At 40.5% G+C, this 21176-nt stretch overlaps 1 protein-coding gene across 6 annotated transcripts in view; it reads left to right on the forward strand.

Annotated features, from left to right (window-relative positions):
• The window catches only part of Tp63 (tumor protein p63), a 205187-nt gene extending 186235 nt beyond the window's left edge, over positions 1–18952 (forward strand). For 3 of the 6 annotated variants that reach the window (XM_021653965.2, XM_021653969.2, XM_021653970.2), the window contains one exon: positions 1898–7847. In XM_021653965.2, the coding sequence (XP_021509640.1) occupies positions 1898–2012 (115 nt within the window). In that variant the 3' untranslated portion in view covers positions 2013–7847. The other 3 variants (XM_060370152.1, XM_060370153.1, XM_021653966.2) reach the window with 2 other exon arrangements.
• Positions 18953–21176: the final 2224 nt, after the last annotated feature.

Consider the following 21176-nt stretch of genomic DNA (forward strand, 5'->3'; position numbering starts at 1 on the left):
TTTTCTATGGAGTAGATTCCATTAACTTATAAAACACTCTGTGACACCCTAAGATGCCCTCTCTTAGAATGCCCTGACCATAGCTCTATAGTAACAGGCCAGAGGATGCTGTGTCTGAGTGGTATCTTCAAGACTGGTTCCAGCCCTTCCTACCAAGGCTGGGAAGACCAAGCAAGCCCACAAAACAGCAAAACAGCTAATGCTAAAACCTCTTTAGAACCAGAGCTCTTTGCCAGTCTCCTTCCACTCCATCATTAAGGAGGCAGCAGTAGGAACCAGGAACACTGCAGTCAGTGTCCCTTCCCACATTACCAGCCTCAGCCTAATTGTCTTCATGCCCTTTTCAGATTAAACACACATCTCTTTGCCAAGCATGTCTCCCCACTTCCACTTCATGAATATAAGAAGACAGCATTTCCAAGACTATTAATGAGTTTTTGGAGAGAGTAAAGGATGCAGATATCCGAACTGATATAAATCAGAATCACACTTCTAAATTAGATTGTAAGGTCACCCATTTTCAGAAAATTTGTTGGAAATTGCCAGCTCCATAGATTTGAAAACAATAGCAACAACAAACACTGTGGCAGTCTCATGCTGCTTTTAACCCGACAACTATAACAAAATGTTGAATTTTTGTAGTTGCCCCAGTGCTACTTTGGAACCTCACAGCAACATTACATTTTTCAGGACAGATGTTTACTAGCTCTGTATGAGTGATGGAGAAACACCTCAAAGGTGAATTAATTTTGATTAAATCACTTCTCCAAATACACATATCTCCTTGTAGAACTAGCCTTGCTTCTAGGTCAGAAAGTTTGAACCCATAGGCTGTGTATAATCTTGCCTTCTCTGGAACACCGGTGTAATCAGTACTTGCTGACTGTGCTGGCTTTTCCTATCAGAGACACTCCAAGCAAGGAAGGCTGAAACCTGAACCTTTCTTGGTAATGACTTGCATCCCCCATGATGTATGTTTTTGCATATTTTGTTATGGAGATACCAATCCTCACTGACATATTAGATTCCATATTGAGGGCTAAAAAAAAAATGACTGTGTTCCTTTGAAAACTACTAAACATATAGGATTCAAAGAGCCAGTCTAGAGAACAGTTCCCAAACAGTTCACCAGGTTGCACAACCTTTAGCCAAATAAAAAGGCTTATTCTTGGCATCCCATGGCATAATTGATTTCTTAATTATGCAAAAGTTGCTTTCATGAGCTTGATATATGCATTTATAGGCCAAGTTTGTGACTGAGAGGATTAAGGTATTTACCCACCTCAATCTGGGCACATTTAAAATGCTCATTAACAGTTCTTTCCAGATGCATGATGACGCAGCCCCCACACTGATAAGATCGTATTCCTTTAGACTTCAGAGTTTGGCTAGACAGAACAGTAATGAGGTATAATAATTGGGTATGTGACATTTTTACAGAGGATCAAAGTTTATTCTTGTTTCTCTATTCCCTTTGTCAATTAATTGAGTCCGGCATACCCATGCCAAGCACTATGCTAAGCCCTGGACCTGCCCATCACCATAATCCTCAAGTGAGTCACCTTATGTTAAGAAATGGAGATGACGCGGCCCCAACAAACTCTTTGACAGGACCTGGGAAAATGTATTTTTAAAAATAAGGTTCTGCTGTATACTGCTGATTAGGTGCCCTTGCCTTGTCTCATCTCTTCTTTATATAACATGAGAGCTAGAGCATTCTGGATGGTTTTAAAGGAGGATTCTTTTTTTAAAGGAAAGGAGAGAAATGGCTTTTCAGATGGTCTGTTCCATCTGCACTATGATCATGAAGGTCAGAGAAGGGTGTGTTTCTGTGCTCATTTGATGTGGACACGTGAGTCCTAAGCCTTCATTCTCTTTCTCTGGTTCCTCTCTACAGTTTCCTTTCAGCCTGCTTCAGGAATGAGTTTGTGCAGCCCCGGAGAGAAGCTCCAACACAGCCTGACGTCTTCTTTAGACATTCCAACCCCCAAAACCACTCGGTGTTCCCATAGAGCCCCGTCTCTGTGCTTGAGCATGTGTGTTTGTGTGTGCGTGTGCACGTGTCCATGTATCCAGCCCTCACAAACAGGACTTGAAGACACTTTTGGCTCAGAGACCCCGCTGCTCAAAGGCACACATCCACTAGTGAGAGAATCTTTGAAGGGACTCAAAATTTTACAAAGGAAAGATGCTTTCTGCACATTCTGTATCTTTAGACCCTGCCTTGGTTGGACAGGAACTACAATTGTGCGTGTCTGTGAGGTCTCCATTGTCTTTCCAAGGAGGGAGGGGAAGCTGTTGGGAAAAAGGCACTACCGTGTTCATTGGAGCCTTTTCTGTTACCTTCTGTTGTGTTTCTAAAACTTATAATAAAGCTGTTGAGCAGGTCTCAAACTTAAGATGTATTTTTAAGAAAATAGGAAAAAAAAACTTGTTATTGTCTTTGCCTAAGCATTGTGTTGACTGAGAGATTTGGGCCCTTTGAATGCTGACCATGGAGTAGTAAGACTCAGGTGTCAAGTGTACTGGGCTGGGATTCTTTTGATAAATTGCATTTTTCGTGCACTCTCTTCCTATGTAAGGAGAAAGCTCATTAACGCTTTGCCAGGTCCAATCTCAGCCACTGTACATTAGCATCTGCCATGATAGTTGTCTCTGCAGAGCGACCTACTCCTCAATACTGTTGTTTAGGTGCCAAGGCAGGTAAACTACTTTTCTGATGTTAATAAGAGATGAAACTACCCCAGAAATATTGCCCCAGGTACTTGCTTACCATTATTCAATGCCGGGAGAGTTCAATGTTTCCTCATCACATCTACGATTAATTTGTTTAATTGGAGCTGCTAGTCCTCAATCACTTCCTACCATAAAAGAAGCCAGATTTCTCACTACTGTTCCTATGCATTTCTCTGGAAGAACTACTCTCTGACTAAATGGTGTCTAAGCACACAGTTATTAAAATCAACAGTCCTGGTGTAGAAATTACAGAGAGCTTAACAAAGTCTTTTTCCTTTTAAAACATTTTTCCCAACTCAAAAGAACTGACAGAATCCCTGTTTCTTTCTTCAACCTCCCTGCCCCCTCCCACCTCAACCATGTCACCGGTGCTTTGTTCTATGTCACCAAGACAACAATTTCTTGTGACTGAGGCCGTTGCTTTGTGGATGTGTGGTTTTAATTTTCAATAAACTTTTGCATCTTGGTTTATCTTGTAGTTTTTGTTTCCGTCTCTCTTGTCTTCCCCCAGTACAGCATATTCTCATGTCTTCAGTGCTGCCAGTGCTAGGTGTGGGTCTCAGCACGAGGGGGCAGTCACTGTGGTCCTGTCTCTCTCTTTCTCTTCTTTTTTTAACCTATTTAAGAATGTATATTCAGGTTATCACTCTGAAAGTTAGTGAGAATGTGTAAATGAACAGCAAAGAGATTTTAGTTCTGTAAATGATTACAGCCTAGCCTGCCAAAAGGCATCTGAAGAAGTCTCAAGCTTTGTTTTAAATCGCCAAGTTTACTGAATTAAGTTTAAGCTAAGTCCAAATGTATTAGACAATTAGGTTTATATGCCATATGCTTTAGCAAATATTTGGAAGGAGTTCTAGAGTGGGGCCAACATCCTAATTTTTTTGGTTTAAATTTTGTGTCTTCTGAACTTTGTGTTAGTATAGTTTATATTTCAAAGTAAGTTTTTATAAATGCACCAAAGCAAATAACAGATAAAAACATAAGGCAAAACTATCTGGACATGAGATTAAAGTAAATTAGTAAAAACAAATATCCTTTCCATGTTTCAGTAAGTAACTTTGAGCCATAAATACTTAAAGAATTGGAGAATGTATTTAGATTTTTGACATTTCTTTCAGAAATAATTTTCTCCTTTAGCCTATTGTTATGTACATTTTCATGGACTTACAGTAGCCTTTATATGCATGTATATGTTTAAAATGATGGAATATATTTCTAATTTATGGTTGGCCTTCTAAAGAACTCTTGATGACCTTGGTTTTGGGAAGCAAGATTACCCAACATACATGCCACAGAGAGAGGAGCTCTTAGGAAATACTTAGAAGAGGTATAATTATTTTTCTATGTCTTCCTGTTTTTCTCACCTTCCTTACCTTCAAAGCATCCTTCTTCTCAATTCCTTTCCCATGTCGACATTCAGCATTCTAGAAATGGCTTGGAAAATACATTTGTCCGATGTGTCACCAAATTGCAGTTAAAAGTTGTCATTACTATCATGAAAAGATTTAAAACAAGAAAGAGGAGCAAACACGTGTTTTGAAGGCCAAGGACATAGCTTGTAACTTATCATGAAGATTGTCCTTCACCGCATAGACTTGAGAGGTAGAATCATGTAGCCTAATTTCTAATTCCAGATCATTTAAAGTTAGATCTATCCATGAAGTTCTAAATTTTACTTTTAGCAATGCATACAGAAGTTTATGGATTTAGAGTTAAGAACTAAGAATTGTGGGCTTGGAGCAATGAAATCAGTGGTAGAGAATTTGATAGCATGTGTAAGTCCTAGTTTCAATCACCACTGAAAAACAAGTAAAAGAAAACAACAACAAAAAGCCTATGACTTAACTTTACTAATACTTTCCATCAAGACTAGAACTACAGTTACCTGTCTGTTTCTCTATATTTCAGTCCCTTGCAGACTCTAGTAAGCCTCTGCAGAAATGTCCCCACCTGGGAACCTTATTACATTTTCCTGCAAAGAGTTATTGTCATCACATTATTGGTTGTTTGACCTTTGGTTAGGGTGAGTGATGAGGACAGAGGGGATGAGAAAGAAAATCAATCAACATGGCATAGCTTCTGTTTTCGTTTTAATTTGTCCCCTAAATTTAAAGGACTGTTTACTGAAGGATCATGGTATTGTGCTTTTAAAAGCCAAGGTGTTAACTGCTTTTTATGACCTTTGAATTGGCTGTGATCTGATTCAGGATCACACTTTTTCCTACATGTGTGATGGCTGTCCATTTCAGACACTGTGGATTTATTAATGATCAGTGTCATGACCTTTGCCTTTGTGTCAGTAAAATTCACTTTAGTGTTACTAGTGGTTCCATTCATGACCCCTTTGACATTAAAATCATTTTTTTTAATATTTGCTCAATTAAGAATCTGTGTCAACTCTGGATTACTTCTTCCTATAAATTCATAAGTTGGAACCTTCCATTCCTTGGTCAAATACTAGAACATAAACTGACCATTTGGAACTGTAAGGGAAGAGGAAAGGACCAAGATTCCTGAGTATCTATAAAACACTGGACAATGTCCAGGAGTCTCACTGTCATTCAGACTTCATAGACACTCTTGTAGGGAATGCCTAAGAAAACAAGGCTCAAGAGATAACGTGGATCAATTCCTGTCACTTCATAGGTTCAGTTCATATCTAGAAGAAAACAGACGTTTTGATTGGCTCCAAAATTCTTATTTCTTCTCTGCCTCTCCATTGTTTCTGGTCTCTCTTCCTGAAATTAAGTTGATTATAGTGAAAAAATAGTAGATTAGCTAATAAGGTAATTAAAAATATTAATGACCACAAAGAAAATAAGGTTTTAACAGGATCTAGAAACGAGCAGTGAACTGATTGAAAAGTCTGTGGACAAATGTAAACTTTATGAATGAATTTTCATCTTTCTGACTGTGGTTGTTAATGGTTAAAACTATTCTTATCATGAACTTTGGCTACATATTCAACTGCTTGGGGAGATGGAAACGAAAATGGAGTCTCTTCAAATTAAAGGTTCTATCTGTATCTGGAATCTGAAGGACTAGCTCTTCGTTACCTTCTGGCTTTTCAAGATGGGTACAGAAGCAGTAGCAACTGACACCTCCCCAGTTCCTTGCTTTGGGCTTCCCTGTACTAAGATATGGATTCACAGAGGGTCTGGGTTGACTTGGACATGTTCACCACCCACCATGTTGCTATACATTGGTTCTTTGTAACAGGTGGATTCCCTTTACATAGTCATTGTTCCTTGCCTACCTTGGCCTTTCACATTATCTTAGTACTTCAACAATTTCTTGATTCAGTACCCTTGTCCACCATGATTATATTTCTAGGAGCATGGCCCAAAAATCAAAAGAAACAAAAATCATGGGCTAGGTGCCAGGAGACTCATTTCCATCCTTAACCCATGCATCTCGCAGTGCCTTGGGCATTTGAGCACGTTCATCTCTTAGAGTTTCATATTTACTTCTTTTTCAAATAATAATGGACTTGATCATGGACTTCCATGCTATGGAATGACATGCTCCATTGTAATCACCCAAACATGGATGAAAAGCAGCCAGGTAATCTGAGGTGTTTCATAAGTGAAAGGATTTATTCTGTGGTGACTATTTGTACCACTTAAAAATGCTAAACAGAACAAAAATTAAGCTTTGTTGTAATTGTTCTAATTCAGGTAAATAACTATAGCATGAATTGTTTGCTTTATCCTAGCTGGTACTCTGCACTGATACATAAAGCAGGCTTCATATTTTCAGCAACTATGGGGAATTCTGTACATCTTCAAAAACTGCCTAAAGTACAAATATTTAAAGCCACCATTTAAATTTAAATATTTTTCAATCATTACACTGCATTTGGTTGTAACTTGCATTCAGTTACAAAGCATTTAATATTGATATCTCTCATACACACATATGAAACCACAACTCAGACATAAATTTAAATTTGTCTATTATAACTATGGGAATATGGGTGTCGCAGAAAGAAGGTAAATCAGAACAAAAGAAAACATCTTGTTTGATGAATTCAAAGAAACTTTTTCTTCCATAGGTCAGAAACACACTCAAAACCCAATCCTCAGTATCTAGTTTCTACTCACTGTAAATGGCTATGGTCTCTACAGATGGTCTTCCTTATCTCCTTTCCAGTTTCTGTCTCAGCCATATAAGGAAGAAAGGCTTGCTATCCCTGTTAGATTGTTAGCCTGTGAGACTCTCAAAAAAAAAAAGAAAAGAAAGAAAGAAAGAAAGAAAGAAAGAAAGAAAGAAAGAAAGAAAGGAAGGAAAGAAAGAAAGAAAGAAAGAAAATAAATACATTTTAGGTTTCCTGCTATTAACAGAGTAGCAGTACAGCAAGGGTAAATGGCTATATCTGTAGATTACATAGCTATAGTTTTTACTATAGATAGCTACTATATTTGAGAACATGCACATGCACACACACACACACACACACTCACACACACACATAGAAGACTTGCAGAAAATCATCACCACAGTGGCTTGGGTTCTGAGGTTCTCCTACATAGACTATCTGTTGACATGGACTGGGTCCTCTCTCAGCTCATAATCTCAGCTGCTAAGTGTATGTATGCCTTGGGGTTGCTGTGGGACAGGAGGGTGTGCTGTCAAATGCCTCAGCTGATTGGTTTTTTCAGGTGTTTGCTGGGCATCCCTAATGGCTTGGGAAGCTATAAGTGGAAGGCCTTCGTTGTGAATTCAGTTTAGAGTATTTCTGTGTTTTATCAACCTGTGTGCTTTGCTCAGTTCTTTTCTCTCCATTTTGGTTTTTGAGACTTATTTAAGTTGAAAACCAAAAGCAAGAAAGAAGATGGGGAAAACAATAGAAGAAAAGAAGTATGTAAAATTTCCCTTTCACAAAAGAGATATTAAATACTCTATTGTGTAGAGTCTAGAAAATAGTGATTTTTGTGATATTTTGGGAGTCCCTCCCAGTGAGGAGAGTCTTGCCTGAATGGTAAAGAACTCTAGGCCATTAATTATGAGGAATATCTGGCATGTACGTAGTCTAGGCCATGTCTTACTGTTGGAAGTGATTGGTCCTGCTTGTCAGTGTCCTGTGTTGACCATCATCCCTTGTTTGTGTTCCTAGGACCTCGATGCAGTCTCAGTCTTCATATGGTAACAGCTCCCCACCTCTGAACAAAATGAACAGCATGAACAAGCTGCCTTCCGTGAGCCAGCTTATCAACCCACAGCAGCGCAACGCCCTCACCCCCACCACCATGCCTGAGGGCATGGGAACCAACAGTAAGCACATCTCTCCTCAGCTGCCGAAGATGAGCAGGGCCAGTGAGGGAGAAGAATGTTTTAGGGTAACAGAAACACATCCTTCCCTTAGCTAGGTGCAATAGAGGCCCAGTGGGCTGAGGAGACCACAGCCAGCTGACTTGGCTTTCACAATTAACCTATCATTCTTGAGGTACGGGCTTCATTACAAAATGCCCTGGTAGAGACAGATGTGAGGTGCGGGTGTTCCCTCAGTAGGGATAAGGACCTCTGAGGCAAGAACAGTTCTCTTCCTACCAGCCTGATGGGGGCCTGCCTCTGATCTCCTCTGACACAGTCTAAAAGAAGTGTGTCTGAACTGAGGGTAGTAGCATGGTGTGCTAGACTGAGAGTGTAAAAATCATTAATTCTCAAGAACCTGGATTCTTGCAAAATCAGCTGTGCAGCTGCAGATGAGTCAGTTCTCTGCTATTATCTCTCTCTATCTAAAATGATCACCCCAGACATTTAGCGTTTTATGTACCGCTGGCTTTATAATCTTTCTTTGTTGCATGCATAATAATAAGCAGGAATCGATCTATAAAGTGGTTTCTTCTATAAGCACACAAATCCCTCATTGTAACTAACAGTAGAAATAGAAGGCAGTGCAAAAAGCTGGGTCTACACAAATGGATCAGAATTGGCATGTAGCTTTTCTATGAACAGATTTACCTTATCCGTTTTAAGTAAGTCTAGCAAAAGGGACACAGAGACTTTAAAGAAACAAAGAACAGTAAAAATGAAGGATAAATAACGTCTTCAGTGATGGACAAAATGGAACGCTGTATAGTTCCTAGAATCCCCATTTCATATTCCAATATGAAAAAAACAAAGACTTAACATCTTGTCCTTCAAAAGTCCCTAATCATTGTGACCAAACCTTTTGATTTCTTTTTCTTGGGAATCCCATTCTATCTGACAGAAGCTAAGAGAGCCTGAGATTGTGTCCATGGTCTGGTGGCTCATGTTCCCTCTTCAGTGCAATAGCCCAACAGCCGGGACTTTACAACAGGCTGCTCTCTTAAGGTGATAATGCACCCTGGAGTCTGAAACTGGACAGTGAAAGGAGAAGCCATTGAACTTTATTTCCTTTCTTGGGACATAGTTAACATATCCTAGCTTGTTCTAGGGACAAGATAGTGGCAATGATAACCACATCTCACATTTTTGCAACTTTCAATTCACTTACATTTTATTCATAGTACACAGTTCCCTGAAACCCTCAGGCAAGTCTGAGGGGAGGCCATGAGGATGCCATAAGGTTCTGTTTTGCAGCTGGCTGTCTCATGGCAGGGGTCCTCACCCCCCATCCCTGGCCACTCTTCTAGTTACTAAAGTAGAAACAAATTATATTCTCTCTCTCTCTCTCTCTCTCTCTCTCTCTCTATATATATATATATATATATATATATATATATTTGCATTTTTGACCAGAAAGCTAAGTTTATTTCACAAATTTTATTAGTACTAAGACCTTGAGGAAGGCGGCAGGGGAAGGCATGTCAGTGAATGCTTTGAAGCCCTTGGTTATGAAAATGCCCCAAATATTGGTGATATTGATGAATTCAAGTGGATTATACAATGACATTAGAATGCTGAAGTGTAATTTTTTCTTACTAAGCATAAAGTTCCCAAAGCAATACTGAGGTAAATCCTCCCATTTCCAAGTAGATCTTAGTCACATGTGTTTCTTCACATTTCTCTCAGAATTGGCTTTTGTGCCTTGAGCTGTAGCAGGAAGTTGGCTGTGCTTGTGGGGGATAGAACCATCGAGCTAATCTCCATGCTGTAGGAGATAAGGGCAGTGAGAAAAACCAAAATACAACCCCTTCTGGCCAGTAGAAGGAGAAACCGATCAACTTTGGAGAAAAGAACAATTAGAAGAAAAGAAAGATGGGAAGAGAGTCCTAGGAGAATAAAGGTTCAGAAATCTGACATTAGTTTGGAGTTCTGATTCTATTCTGCTGGAATAAGAATGTGTGAAGGAATACAGAAAAATTAGGTCCCCCCCCCAAAAAAAAAGAAGTAAACAAACAGGCAAACAAAACCCACAGCTGTTTGGTACTACTGAACAAGGCAAGATAGAGCACTTGGGATGCTGGGGCATGATAATCTAGTAACCCGTTCTATTCCTCCTGCTTCTGTTCAGTTCCTATGATGGGCACTCACATGCCAATGGCTGGAGACATGAATGGACTCAGCCCCACCCAAGCCCTCCCTCCTCCACTCTCCATGCCATCCACCTCCCACTGCACCCCCCCACCTCCATACCCCACAGATTGCAGCATTGTCAGGTGAGTGCACAGCCCGTGCTCCTGGGGGCGATCCTACGCATCGGTGGGTGGAGGGCCGACACTGGCAAAGCCGATAAAACAGCTGAGAAGAAAGAAATGTCATGTGATTTAAGGAAGTTGAGTCTGGCATAGCTCTATCGAGAACCCCTACAACCAGTGTGGGGAGAGTGAAATTAGATGCACGCAGGTTTCAGACCTGTTTCTTGGTCTTCACTTACTCCCTTCTCCTCCCTCCTGTTTTTACAGGTCAGTAGTGGCCCATGAATTGGTGCTCAGGGCTGGGGTTCCCCAGAGGGATGTACACTGGCTATCCTGCTCCCTTTCCTGCTCTCTAAGGCCTCACAGCTCTCTGCCACCATGGGACCTAATTTTGGAGTTGGATGTCTATAAAAAGTTTTAATAGTAGCAAAAACTGTGAAATTTAAAGGAGCGTCTGCCACTCTGCTGGGAAGTGGGGATACTCCAGGAAAGGGGGTTTCATATAGGCAGAAGATAACGAAGCCCAAGAGGTGTTTCTCATAGAAGCACATGCAGCTCCACGTTTCATGGCTAACGTTGGTCCTCTGCTTCAAGGGAAGCATCCTTTGTCCCTTTGGCTTCTAGAAGAGTTCATTTTGTCCATGTGCAATTTTAGCCACAGAGACGGTGTAGTATGGAGCTTCGATCAGCAGAAATTGGCCTTGGCAGTCTCAGGCCAACCTTACAAGGAAGAATGTTTATGTTTTAAGGACACAAATCAAGACGTATCGATGATCTTCTGGAGCATTAGCCTACAATATCTTCACGATCTAAAACTGTCTGAGAAACCCCCAAACACAAACTCATAAACGTAGAGATTCTCAATTTGATGTGATCCAGGAGGCAAGAGGAGCGGGAACCTAATCCCTGGGCCCTTCACCTGTATCGCCTGGAGCGGCCCCTCCTGCAACTGTATAAAACCTTAGGATACCTCAATTCTTCCCCCACCCCCATCGAAAAATCACCAGCTTCCAGAAGCTTCTCCTTGATTTCGGTGGCAGTTTCCTGAAAGTCCAAGTTTCTAACTCTCCTCAAAGCTCAGATTCAAGCCTACCCCCCCCCCCCCCGCCACACACTCCAATTGCCCCCATTCTCTTACTCAGGGCATCCAAGGGCAAAATGTTGGGGTTTCCTTTATCTTGCCAATGCAGTTGGGGTGAACTTTCTTTTTCTGTTTCCTCCTTCCTCTTCCCTTCTCCCTCTGCAGCTTCTTAGCAAGGTTGGGCTGTTCATCATGTCTGGACTATTTCACGACCCAGGGGCTGACCACCATCTATCAGATTGAGCATTACTCCATGGATGTAAGTAACTGCTAGATTTTTCTCTCTCGAGTAAAACTTCTTCATTTTCTCCCGCTGGTACATAATGCCTCATAGTTCCATCGACGCTAGTTTTAAACTTTTGTTCAGGTCACACATCTAATCCTCCATTCTGATGGAACCCGTACCCCTGTTAGAAAGACTCTCCAGGTTAGAGGAGCAGCAATCATGTGCCCGATCCTGCACCTGTGGCCTATTGCACTCATGTGCGTGCAAATTGAGAAGTAAAATACTTACTTCAAACCATCAAGGAATTTTAATCTCAAGACACGTGGCTGAGAGCCAAGCAACTGGGAGGCTGAAACGGGAGGATCACTTGGGCTCAGAAGTTTGAACCCTGCTGGGGCAACAGAGCGAGATGCACCCAGAGATGGGTTAGAATGATCTCGTTCAACGGTTTAAATCATCTAGCCCGAGAGCGGAGAGGACATAGTGTGTTTCTCATTTAAGTACACAGAGAAATGACAAAATTGTCATTGGCCATAGTGAGGTGATGGTGGAATCACCAAGAGGGGCCTGGTTGTCAGTCTCTAGCCTGTGACCCTGGTCACTGGCCTTTTCCACTTCCCAAAGTAAGGGCTTTAAGGGTGGGTCAGCCATTCCTTTCTCTATTGTGTGATCCTCCATCCATTTCTAATTCTGTCAGCCCAGCTTGCTGCCCCTATCAGGAGTGATCACTGGCCATGAGTTCAAGTCCTGGGCATGCACTTTCGTAGCAATGAAGTTTGAGGCTGTTACTTTGCCTCTCTGGGCCTCCAGCTAATCCAGTTGAGTTAGAAATTGCTTCCTCCTGACTCTGGCCTTCTGTGAAACAAGCTGCATGTGATGGAATGTTCTCTTGCTTTCAACCTCATGTCTCGAGCTTCTGCTTACATGGGGGCTGCTTTGTTGGCATTTTCAGTGACCTGACCCTCCCCGTTCTTCCTCAGCTGCCCTCTCTACTGCTCTCTTTGGCCTTTGCGGTCCTCTGGTCTAGCTTCCGGATGGTGCTTTGGAGCGATGGGAGCAGACAACCTCTGCCTCTGCTGCTGTTTCTGTACCGGGGACTCCTTCCCCTCCTTGAGCACCGATACTTAGAGATGCCCCTTCAGCATGAGAGTGGCCCAGCCCAGAAGGATGAGTGTATACCATGCTGCCTCGTGCCCATTCCCCTCCACTCCGGAAGTCACCCCTAGTGCTTCCTTGGTAGAGCGTATCACAGGTTAAAAAAGCAACTACAGAGAACACTTTGAGAATAAGTTCTGCAAGGACTTTGATAACTTAAAAATCACTTCTGTCCACTGATAAAAACAGAGTGGCCCCATATTTGAGAAAAGCCTGCAGTGGAGTCCTATGTGGTGGAAGAGGAAGTCTGCCCCTTCCCTCTGTTTTGATGTAATACTTATTACTTGTAGGCTTGTCCCCTGTGGGGAGTGCCGGGATGCTCCTGCAGCCATTAATATGCAGAGGTGCTTTGCACAAATCTTCCTCTGCTGGTGTTGCCTCATAAGTGGTGCTGAGAGCATGGAGTCTGGGGCTCGTTTAGAGTTTCAGAAGTGTAAAGAAGTGCAAAAGCAAAAGAGCACCCTAACTTAATCTATGTGTAGATTGTCTTCTGCAACAGAAGAAATTAGCAGATGAGATGGTTGAAAACCCATTTAATGGGACAACATGACAGCCTATTGCATATTTCCGAGTTGGGAAGCATTGGAAAGCTATTCAGTTTTCTCATCTCCTTCTCCCTTCTCCACATATACCTCCCTCCCTTCCCCCCTCCCCCCGTGTCTTCCTGCTCATTTCTGGAAACAGATACCACATGTGTCTGGGCAGCAGCCAGTTATTTTAGTGTCCCCTTCTGGTAGAGAAATAAGAGTACACTGGCTATCTTCAGCGGTAAAGCTGAGTTCATAATATAAATGATAAACATTATAGTATGTATTTTGTAATTTACACAGTACTATCATACCCACACTTGCCTATGAGCCCATAGTATCTAGAATGCAGAGAAGAAATTGTATCCAATGCATACAAGTAGGAAACTAAGATCAGATTAACATCTGCCAAGCTGCTTTCTGCCTGCTGTGCTCATTGAACTATAAGGTATATGGGAAAAAAAAGAAAAGAAGAAGAAAAACCTAATAGCAATAGATAGAAGACATGTACAAGCACCTACTTAAGACTGACCCTATTGGAAAGGCCTCTTGTCCCTCCCATAGTGCATAGATACAACTGCTGTACACTTTGATGGATTTTATTCAGACACTGTGAGACTTTTTGGTCCACAGGAAAATTTTAGGTTCAAAAACTATCCCCTAGTTCACAGTGTATTCACATTGTTACATAACATCAAGGCTTGATAACCTAACCTTCAGTTTTGCTCTCCACAAAGTAGCTATAATAATATCCAGCACTGATTTCAGGATTACATCAGATTATGAATATAAACTAGTCCGTTTAAGAAACTCAATCCCCATTCTCCCTTCTTCCCCCACTGATAGTGACCTTCCATTAATACCTTTCTTCCGGTGGCTAAAGCCCCACAGGTTTGAATCATGAAGAACCTTACATTTCTTTTTGAGATATTTGCCCTCTTCCATAACTACTATCTAGACTATTTCGCATATGGAGAAATGGAGGCTGGTGGAGAGCAAACAAATTATTGTCCACAGCACAGATGAGACACAGAATAGCAGTCACATAATACACTGAAGACTACCAGAAAGCTAATTTTATTTGCCAAGTTAGTGATAATCAATTAATATAATTTCAGCCAGGAACACCAGAGAATGAAAAACAGCATGCAATAAAAGTCTAGGTGACCACCTTCTAATGCCCGACCTCCTCCCTGTTGCACAGGATTTGGCAAGTCTGAAGATCCCCGAGCAGTTCCGACATGCCATCTGGAAGGGTATCCTGGACCACAGGCAGCTGCATGACTTCTCCTCGCCTCCGCATCTCCTGAGGACCCCAAGTGGTGCCTCCACAGTCAGCGTGGGCTCCAGCGAGACCCGGGGTGAACGCGTGATTGACGCTGTGCGCTTTACCCTCCGCCAGACCATCTCTTTCCCACCCCGTGACGAGTGGAACGACTTCAACTTTGACCTGGATTCTCGACGCAACAAGCAGCAGCGCATCAAAGAGGAAGGGGAATGAGCGCCCTGCCACGTTGCTGGGCTCTTCCTCTGGGCTTCCTCCCGCCCCAGCCCTTGCAGGGCATACCTGCTTGCTCCTCACAGCTTTCTTGCTAGCTCTTCCCCTTCCCCTGCTCAGTCTAGTCTCTAAAGAGACAGAGAAGAGGTTACCTGTTACCTAAAGTCTGACCTGTCATCTGATTCTGATTCTGGCTTTAAGCCTTCAAAACTCTTGCTTGCAGGATGCGCTGACGTTGCTAGATAGAAGTTAGCAAAGAAGCAATGGGTCTCGTTAAGCAGCGGAGATCTCTCATTGACTTTTATAAAGCATTTTCAGCCTTATAGTCTAAGACTATACATATAAATATATAAATATACAATATATATTTTGGGTGGGGTGTTGAGCATTGTTTAAATGTAATTTAATGGAACTTGAGTTGCACTTATCAACCTTCTTTGAAATTTGCTTGTTTTGGATGGCTGATCTGTACCCCTTTCTTAGGGGTATCGTGTATGGTGACAGATTTCTAGAGATGAATGGTCTATGTGAGTAACAATGGTGTATAGGTCCTCTCGGTTCTTCGGATGGTCGGATTTTAGCACATCAAACCTGTGGATTCATCCAGTGTGTTTACCAGGTTTTTTTTGTTTTTGTTTTTTGTTTTTCTCTGTCAGTGTATTTTATGTTAATGGTGTCCACTCCAGTTAGGTTGGTTCACTCTGTGGTTATTACAAACAAGATTTTATGTTCACTGTGTCACACAGGAGAGGAGAGGGCATCATCTCTTGCTTTTGTTTGAAAATGAGGAATGCAGTTGTTTTTTTTTTTAATTCTTAAATGGTCCAAGGCAGCCATTCCAAACATCTGATGAGATGTAGCCAAATATAGCCCCTTGAAATTTAAGGCCCAACCCCCAGTATTTATTGGGAAAACATTTGCTGCCATTAGAGTAACCCTAAAACTAAATTTCACTACTAGACTGACCAAGCAAAATATATATTCTCTGCTGTTGTGAGAATCTGGGCGAACTAGTCACGATGAGTGGAGTTTGTCTAGTTTTTACAGGGAGCTGTAAAGTCTATTAGGAATATTCAGGAAAAACAAGAATGACTCGGTTATACCGAGTGTCCACCGAAAAAAGAAAGCTATCCCACCAGACTCTGAATTTAAATTCCTTTTGAAGCAGGGAGCTGTGCTTGGGAAATGTGTGCCTTTGAAAGTCTTTCCTGTCCGTAAGACACTGCATGCAAAGACTGGCTTATCTCTCTTCAAGGTCTAAAATAAGAGCAGCGGTTTGGAAAGCACAAACCAAGGAGTGCACTGCTTTTACTCTCCTGGATCATCAAAGCTGCACTGCTTTGGAAAGCAGACGTAAAGATTCAGTTTTCCACCTGACTCCCTCCAGGCCATGTGTAGACCAAGAAAAGTCAACATATATCAAGGGCAGACTTTTTCACTGAAGGTGTTTAAACTGCATGGACAAAGACTTGTTTTTAGGCTTTGTGAAGGCACACAGTGACAGTGTTCCCCCCTGGATGTTTTGGAAACATTTTGAGACAAATACATGTTTTCCCAGTCTAAAACATGTGTTGTGTATATGCTAATGAGCTCTAAAATCCTCTCACCCACATGAGCTCCCATTTTTATTTTAAAGTGCAAATGGGCTAATACGCCTTTGAAATGTAATGTCTGGATTTCTCCAGAAAACCATATATAGTGTATATGCATTTGTGTGTGTGTGTGTATGTGATTGTGTGTGATTGCATATCTTGCTGTTTTTGTTTGTTATGGTTTTCTCTTTGGGATAGTTGGGCTTTCCAGAACCACGGATGAAACTTTTTGTTCTTTTTTTATATATTGACAGAAACACCATTTACTGAGAATATGATGTCAAATAAGACAGGATACCTTAATTGTCAGATGGGGGGGGGGAGGAAGTTGTTTGGTTTTTTTTAATTTTTTTAAATTTTGTATGTTAAAGAAATGAGTCCTTAATTTCAACCTTTTGTTGTGTTTAAATAATGATTTTAAGCATTGTTAATTTCTGTAACAAGCTCACAGCTTTGCAAATTCAGTAGGTGGAACACGAAGCTGTGTCTTGGTCATGCTAGGAAGACAAATGGCTTCCTGTGTGTTGTGAATATCCGGGCTGTTTTAGCACTGTCAAGGTGGCACTGGGGAACCTGACGCATTTCAGCACTATTTAGGTAGCACTAGGGACTCTGAAATTCCTGTACTGTATCCAAAGATTTTGGCACTAGCCTTTGCCACAGGTAGGCACAGTTCCTCTCCTCACACCAGGGCTGGGTCTGTGAGCAGTAAGAACTGCAGTGAAAGGGCATGGAGAAGAAGTGCCTGCTCAATGCCTCTCACTGGAGAATGAGGTTTCTTCGTTTGGCAATGAAGTAACCAGGATAGAAAAAGCAGGATTCTCTTATTAATCCAGTTAGCTTTTGCTTTCTTGATATTCCCCCAAATACCGATGGGGGATGTTGACTATGAGAGATATGTGGGTTTTTTATTTTTATAATTGTACAAAATTAAGCAAATGTCAAATGTTTTATATACTTTATTAATGTTTTTTTGAAAGGTACTTTCATATAGACATGATACTTTTTTTTTTTTTTTACAGCTTCAGTTGCTTGTCTTTTGGTATTTTTTTGTGTTATGGGCTCTGGTGAGCCAGAGGCAAATCTATAAGCCACTTTTGTTGCCAGGACATGCAATAAAATTTAAAAATAAATGAAAATACGTTGAGAAATTGTGTTAATGCCTGTTTCTATCTATTTGTTCTTCCTTCAGACATCTTGGCTTTATTTCTCTTGCTGTGGGAGGGGAAGAAATACTTCAACTGAGGTCAAAAAAGAGTTTGCTGTCTAAACAGAGACTAGATTTCAGTGTGTCCTATGTTTTCTATCTTTTAATTGAAAATAAACTTTTGTACAATATATTCTGATCATTATTTTCTCCTCATCTCCTTCCAGATCCCCCCATCCGACTCCACACCTTTCCTTTCTCTCTGTCTTTGGAAAATAGGCAAAAAAAAAAAAGTAAAAAAATAAAATCTCATACAAAGCACTATGAAAAACAATCTCTGAAAATGCCATTGAGTTTGTATTGAGTTTATATTGAGCAGTATTTTGTACCAGTCTACTGCTAGGCATGGGGTCTGTCCTTGAGTGTGGGTTGTAGAGCCAGTGAGACTTCCCTGGAGAAAACTAACTTTTCCTTTGTAAGAGGTTGTCAGCGGGAGATAGCTTCTTGGTTAGGGATGGAAGATCATGGCAGGTGTCCCCTCTTCGTGCTGGGACCCTAGCTGGCTTTTACCTATGCAGTCCTTGTGCATGCCACCAAGGCCTGAGTTCATTCATGCCTTTGTCCTATTGTGTCTAGAAGGCACTGTTTCCTTGCTGTCTTCTATCCACTGGCTCTCACAGTCTTTCTGCCTTCTCATCCCTGAGCTCTGAGAGGAAAGTTTGTGGAGACATCTCATTTAGCACCGGGAATTCTAAGGTCTCTCATTCTCTGAACATTATCCAACATTGACCAGACAAGAATATGTTCTAATTTTGACTGCACGACCATCTCATGTGATGTTTATAAATAGCCTCTTCAACACTGAAGGAACAATGTGCGGAACACCCTAGTTATATAGGGAGACACACTGTAGATAGTGGCCTCTGAGTGAGATAGTCCTGGCAATATCTTGTAAACCAACCTAGGGTGGCATGAAAATACCTAAAATATATCAAGAATTTTGCAGAATATTCATTATATGTGTGAAGGACTTAGATAAAAAGACCTAGAGGGGGCAGAAGCTCCACAAGGAGAGCAACAACCAAGAAATCTGGGTCCAGGGGTCTTTTCAGAGACTGATACTCCAACCAAGGACCATTCATGGAGATAACCTAGAAGCCTTGCACAGATGTAGCCTGTGGCAGCTCAGTGTCCAAGTGGGTTCCCTAGTAAGGGGAACAGGAACTGTCTCTGATATGAACTCAGTGGCTGGCTCTTTGATCACTTTCCCCTGAGTGGGGAGCAGCCTTGCCAGGCCACAGAGGAGGACAATCCAGCTAGTCCTGATGAGACCTGATAGGCTAGGGTCAGAGAGAATGGGAGGACAACCTCCCTTAGCAGGGGACTTGGGGAGGAGCATGGGAGGAGATGAGGGAAGGAAGGAGAAGGCTACAACTGGGATACAAAGTGAATAAACTAGAATTAATAAAATAAACATTTCTTTAAAAAAGAGAAAAAAAAGCTTTAGATATGAAGAGAAAAACGAAATGTGATTTCTTCTTGTGGTCAGAGGATCTCTTAAACATTTCATAGCCTAGAGTAGGTTCTGTAAGGTTAGTGATCTTGTTTCTTCATATCTAGAGAAATTTTCTTTCCTGCTTTGGCATTATAAAAACTGCCCTTTCCTTATTAATCAATTCTAACAAAAACCTTCTTCCTCAAAAAGCCAACACCATATTTCTCTTTCTTTTATATAAGATTATCATATAATCACATCATTCTCTCTTCCCTTTTTTCCCTCCAAAACCTCTGACATATCCCTCCTTCCTCTCTTTCAAACTCATGGCCTCTTATTTCAGTAAGTCTCATCAACACTATGTTTTTAAATAAAAGAAGGAGATCATTAGATATAGTGCCATTTAATGTGATAGCCACTAGTTACATTTGACTACTGAATCTTTAAATAGGGCTCAACACAACTGAGATCATGAGTGCAAAGTACACTTGCACTTTCAGAGATTTAGAATAAAAATTAATGTAAAATAATTTTCAACATTTTGTGTTGATTATGTGCTGAAAGATAAGTTAAATTAATTTTAAAAGTTCCTTTTCTAGATGCCTTCACACATTTAAAATAATATGACACCTAATTGTGGCACTCTCTTATTAACCAGCCTACAAAATAACACAATGAGAACATAGAAAGATGACGATACAAATATACTATTAAATACTTGCATAGTTTTATACAGTCTTATCCATAAATAACACACCACCTTTCAAGAATGTTTGGAGGAATACAAAGTATAATATCTCTGCAGTCAGAATTTCATTTTAGTTTTGCAATGATACAAAGATTAAAATATTTTTAAGGAAGATAGTTCAAGCTTTAAGCTAGAAGACAACAAATGGAAATATGATGGTGAAATTGATCATAAATTAATCCTCAGAGCGACATCCATGATGTTCTAAATTTAATTTCTCAAGAACAAAGTTCAGTGGGTAAACAATTTAAGTCTCTGGATAAAAATGACAACTTCATTCAGAGAGTTATTTGACAGGAAGAATTTAAGCAGATACTATTTTTGTAACAAAAACCTGACCATCCTAGGAGGACATGAGTTAGTATTCTCTTATATCTGATGATTCTCATGGACCAAATATTATGAGATACCTCACAAGTGTACAAATGTTAACCATAGGGCCTATTAAGGGTCACTGGAAATAAGCAGACAATATGAAGCTCAACTCTGAAATGAAAAGTGTAATTAGTTTTTGCAAATCTAATTACAATTTACAAAGTATTTTGAAAGCAAAGGACACAAACACTCTCTTCTAAATAATTAGAATATATAATTTGTTCCTAACTTATTTTGGAATTTTGGATTTCCATGATGTAAAAATAAGATGTACAGTCAGAAACAACAAAAAATAAGAATATGCACAATATATGAGATTTCTGTTTATAAAGCAAATACATTCCACATAACATGCCAACTCACAGGCAGTTTATTTCATTAAGGTCAAGATAACAGAAAAATAACATTTTTTGTTCGTTCTTTAGTATCCCTTTAGTCTTTCTATTTCATTGGTAAAATTACTAAAATGTGTAAGAGCCAGAGGACCAGGAAATCTGTGAGAGTGTGTGTCCTACAAATGACAGGGAAGCTCTCAGATGTGATACCTAAGCTACATGACTGTGTAAATGACATCTGAACAGGGGTAGCATCAATAGAGGTGTTAACTGGGAAGAGGGAGAATCTTTCTAGGTACAGAGTGATGGGCAATTAAAGAATGCAAAGAGCAGGAAAATTAGTCTTCCCCAGTGATGAGTCCCTAATGTGGTTATCCAAAACCAATTGGTCAGACCTGCAATCACATAGCTTCAAGAAACACTAAATGGACTCAGCTGATTGTATTTATTTATCCTCTGTGTATGTGTATAGATATATACAATGACTGTATATGTGTCATATATGTATATATATATATATATATATATACATATATATATGACTATGGATCAATAGCACAAAAAGAAGCCATAAATTTGAGAAGGATCAAGAGGGAATGAGAGGGAGGGGCTGAAGGGAGCAAAGAGAAAGAAGGTAACGGTGTAATTATATTTTAACTTTTAAAAAAATTACTAAAATATGAAAAATAGAGA

Source organism: Meriones unguiculatus, chromosome 17 (assembly GCF_030254825.1).
Source record: "Meriones unguiculatus strain TT.TT164.6M chromosome 17, Bangor_MerUng_6.1, whole genome shotgun sequence".
Taxonomy (NCBI): domain Eukaryota; kingdom Metazoa; phylum Chordata; class Mammalia; order Rodentia; family Muridae; genus Meriones; species Meriones unguiculatus.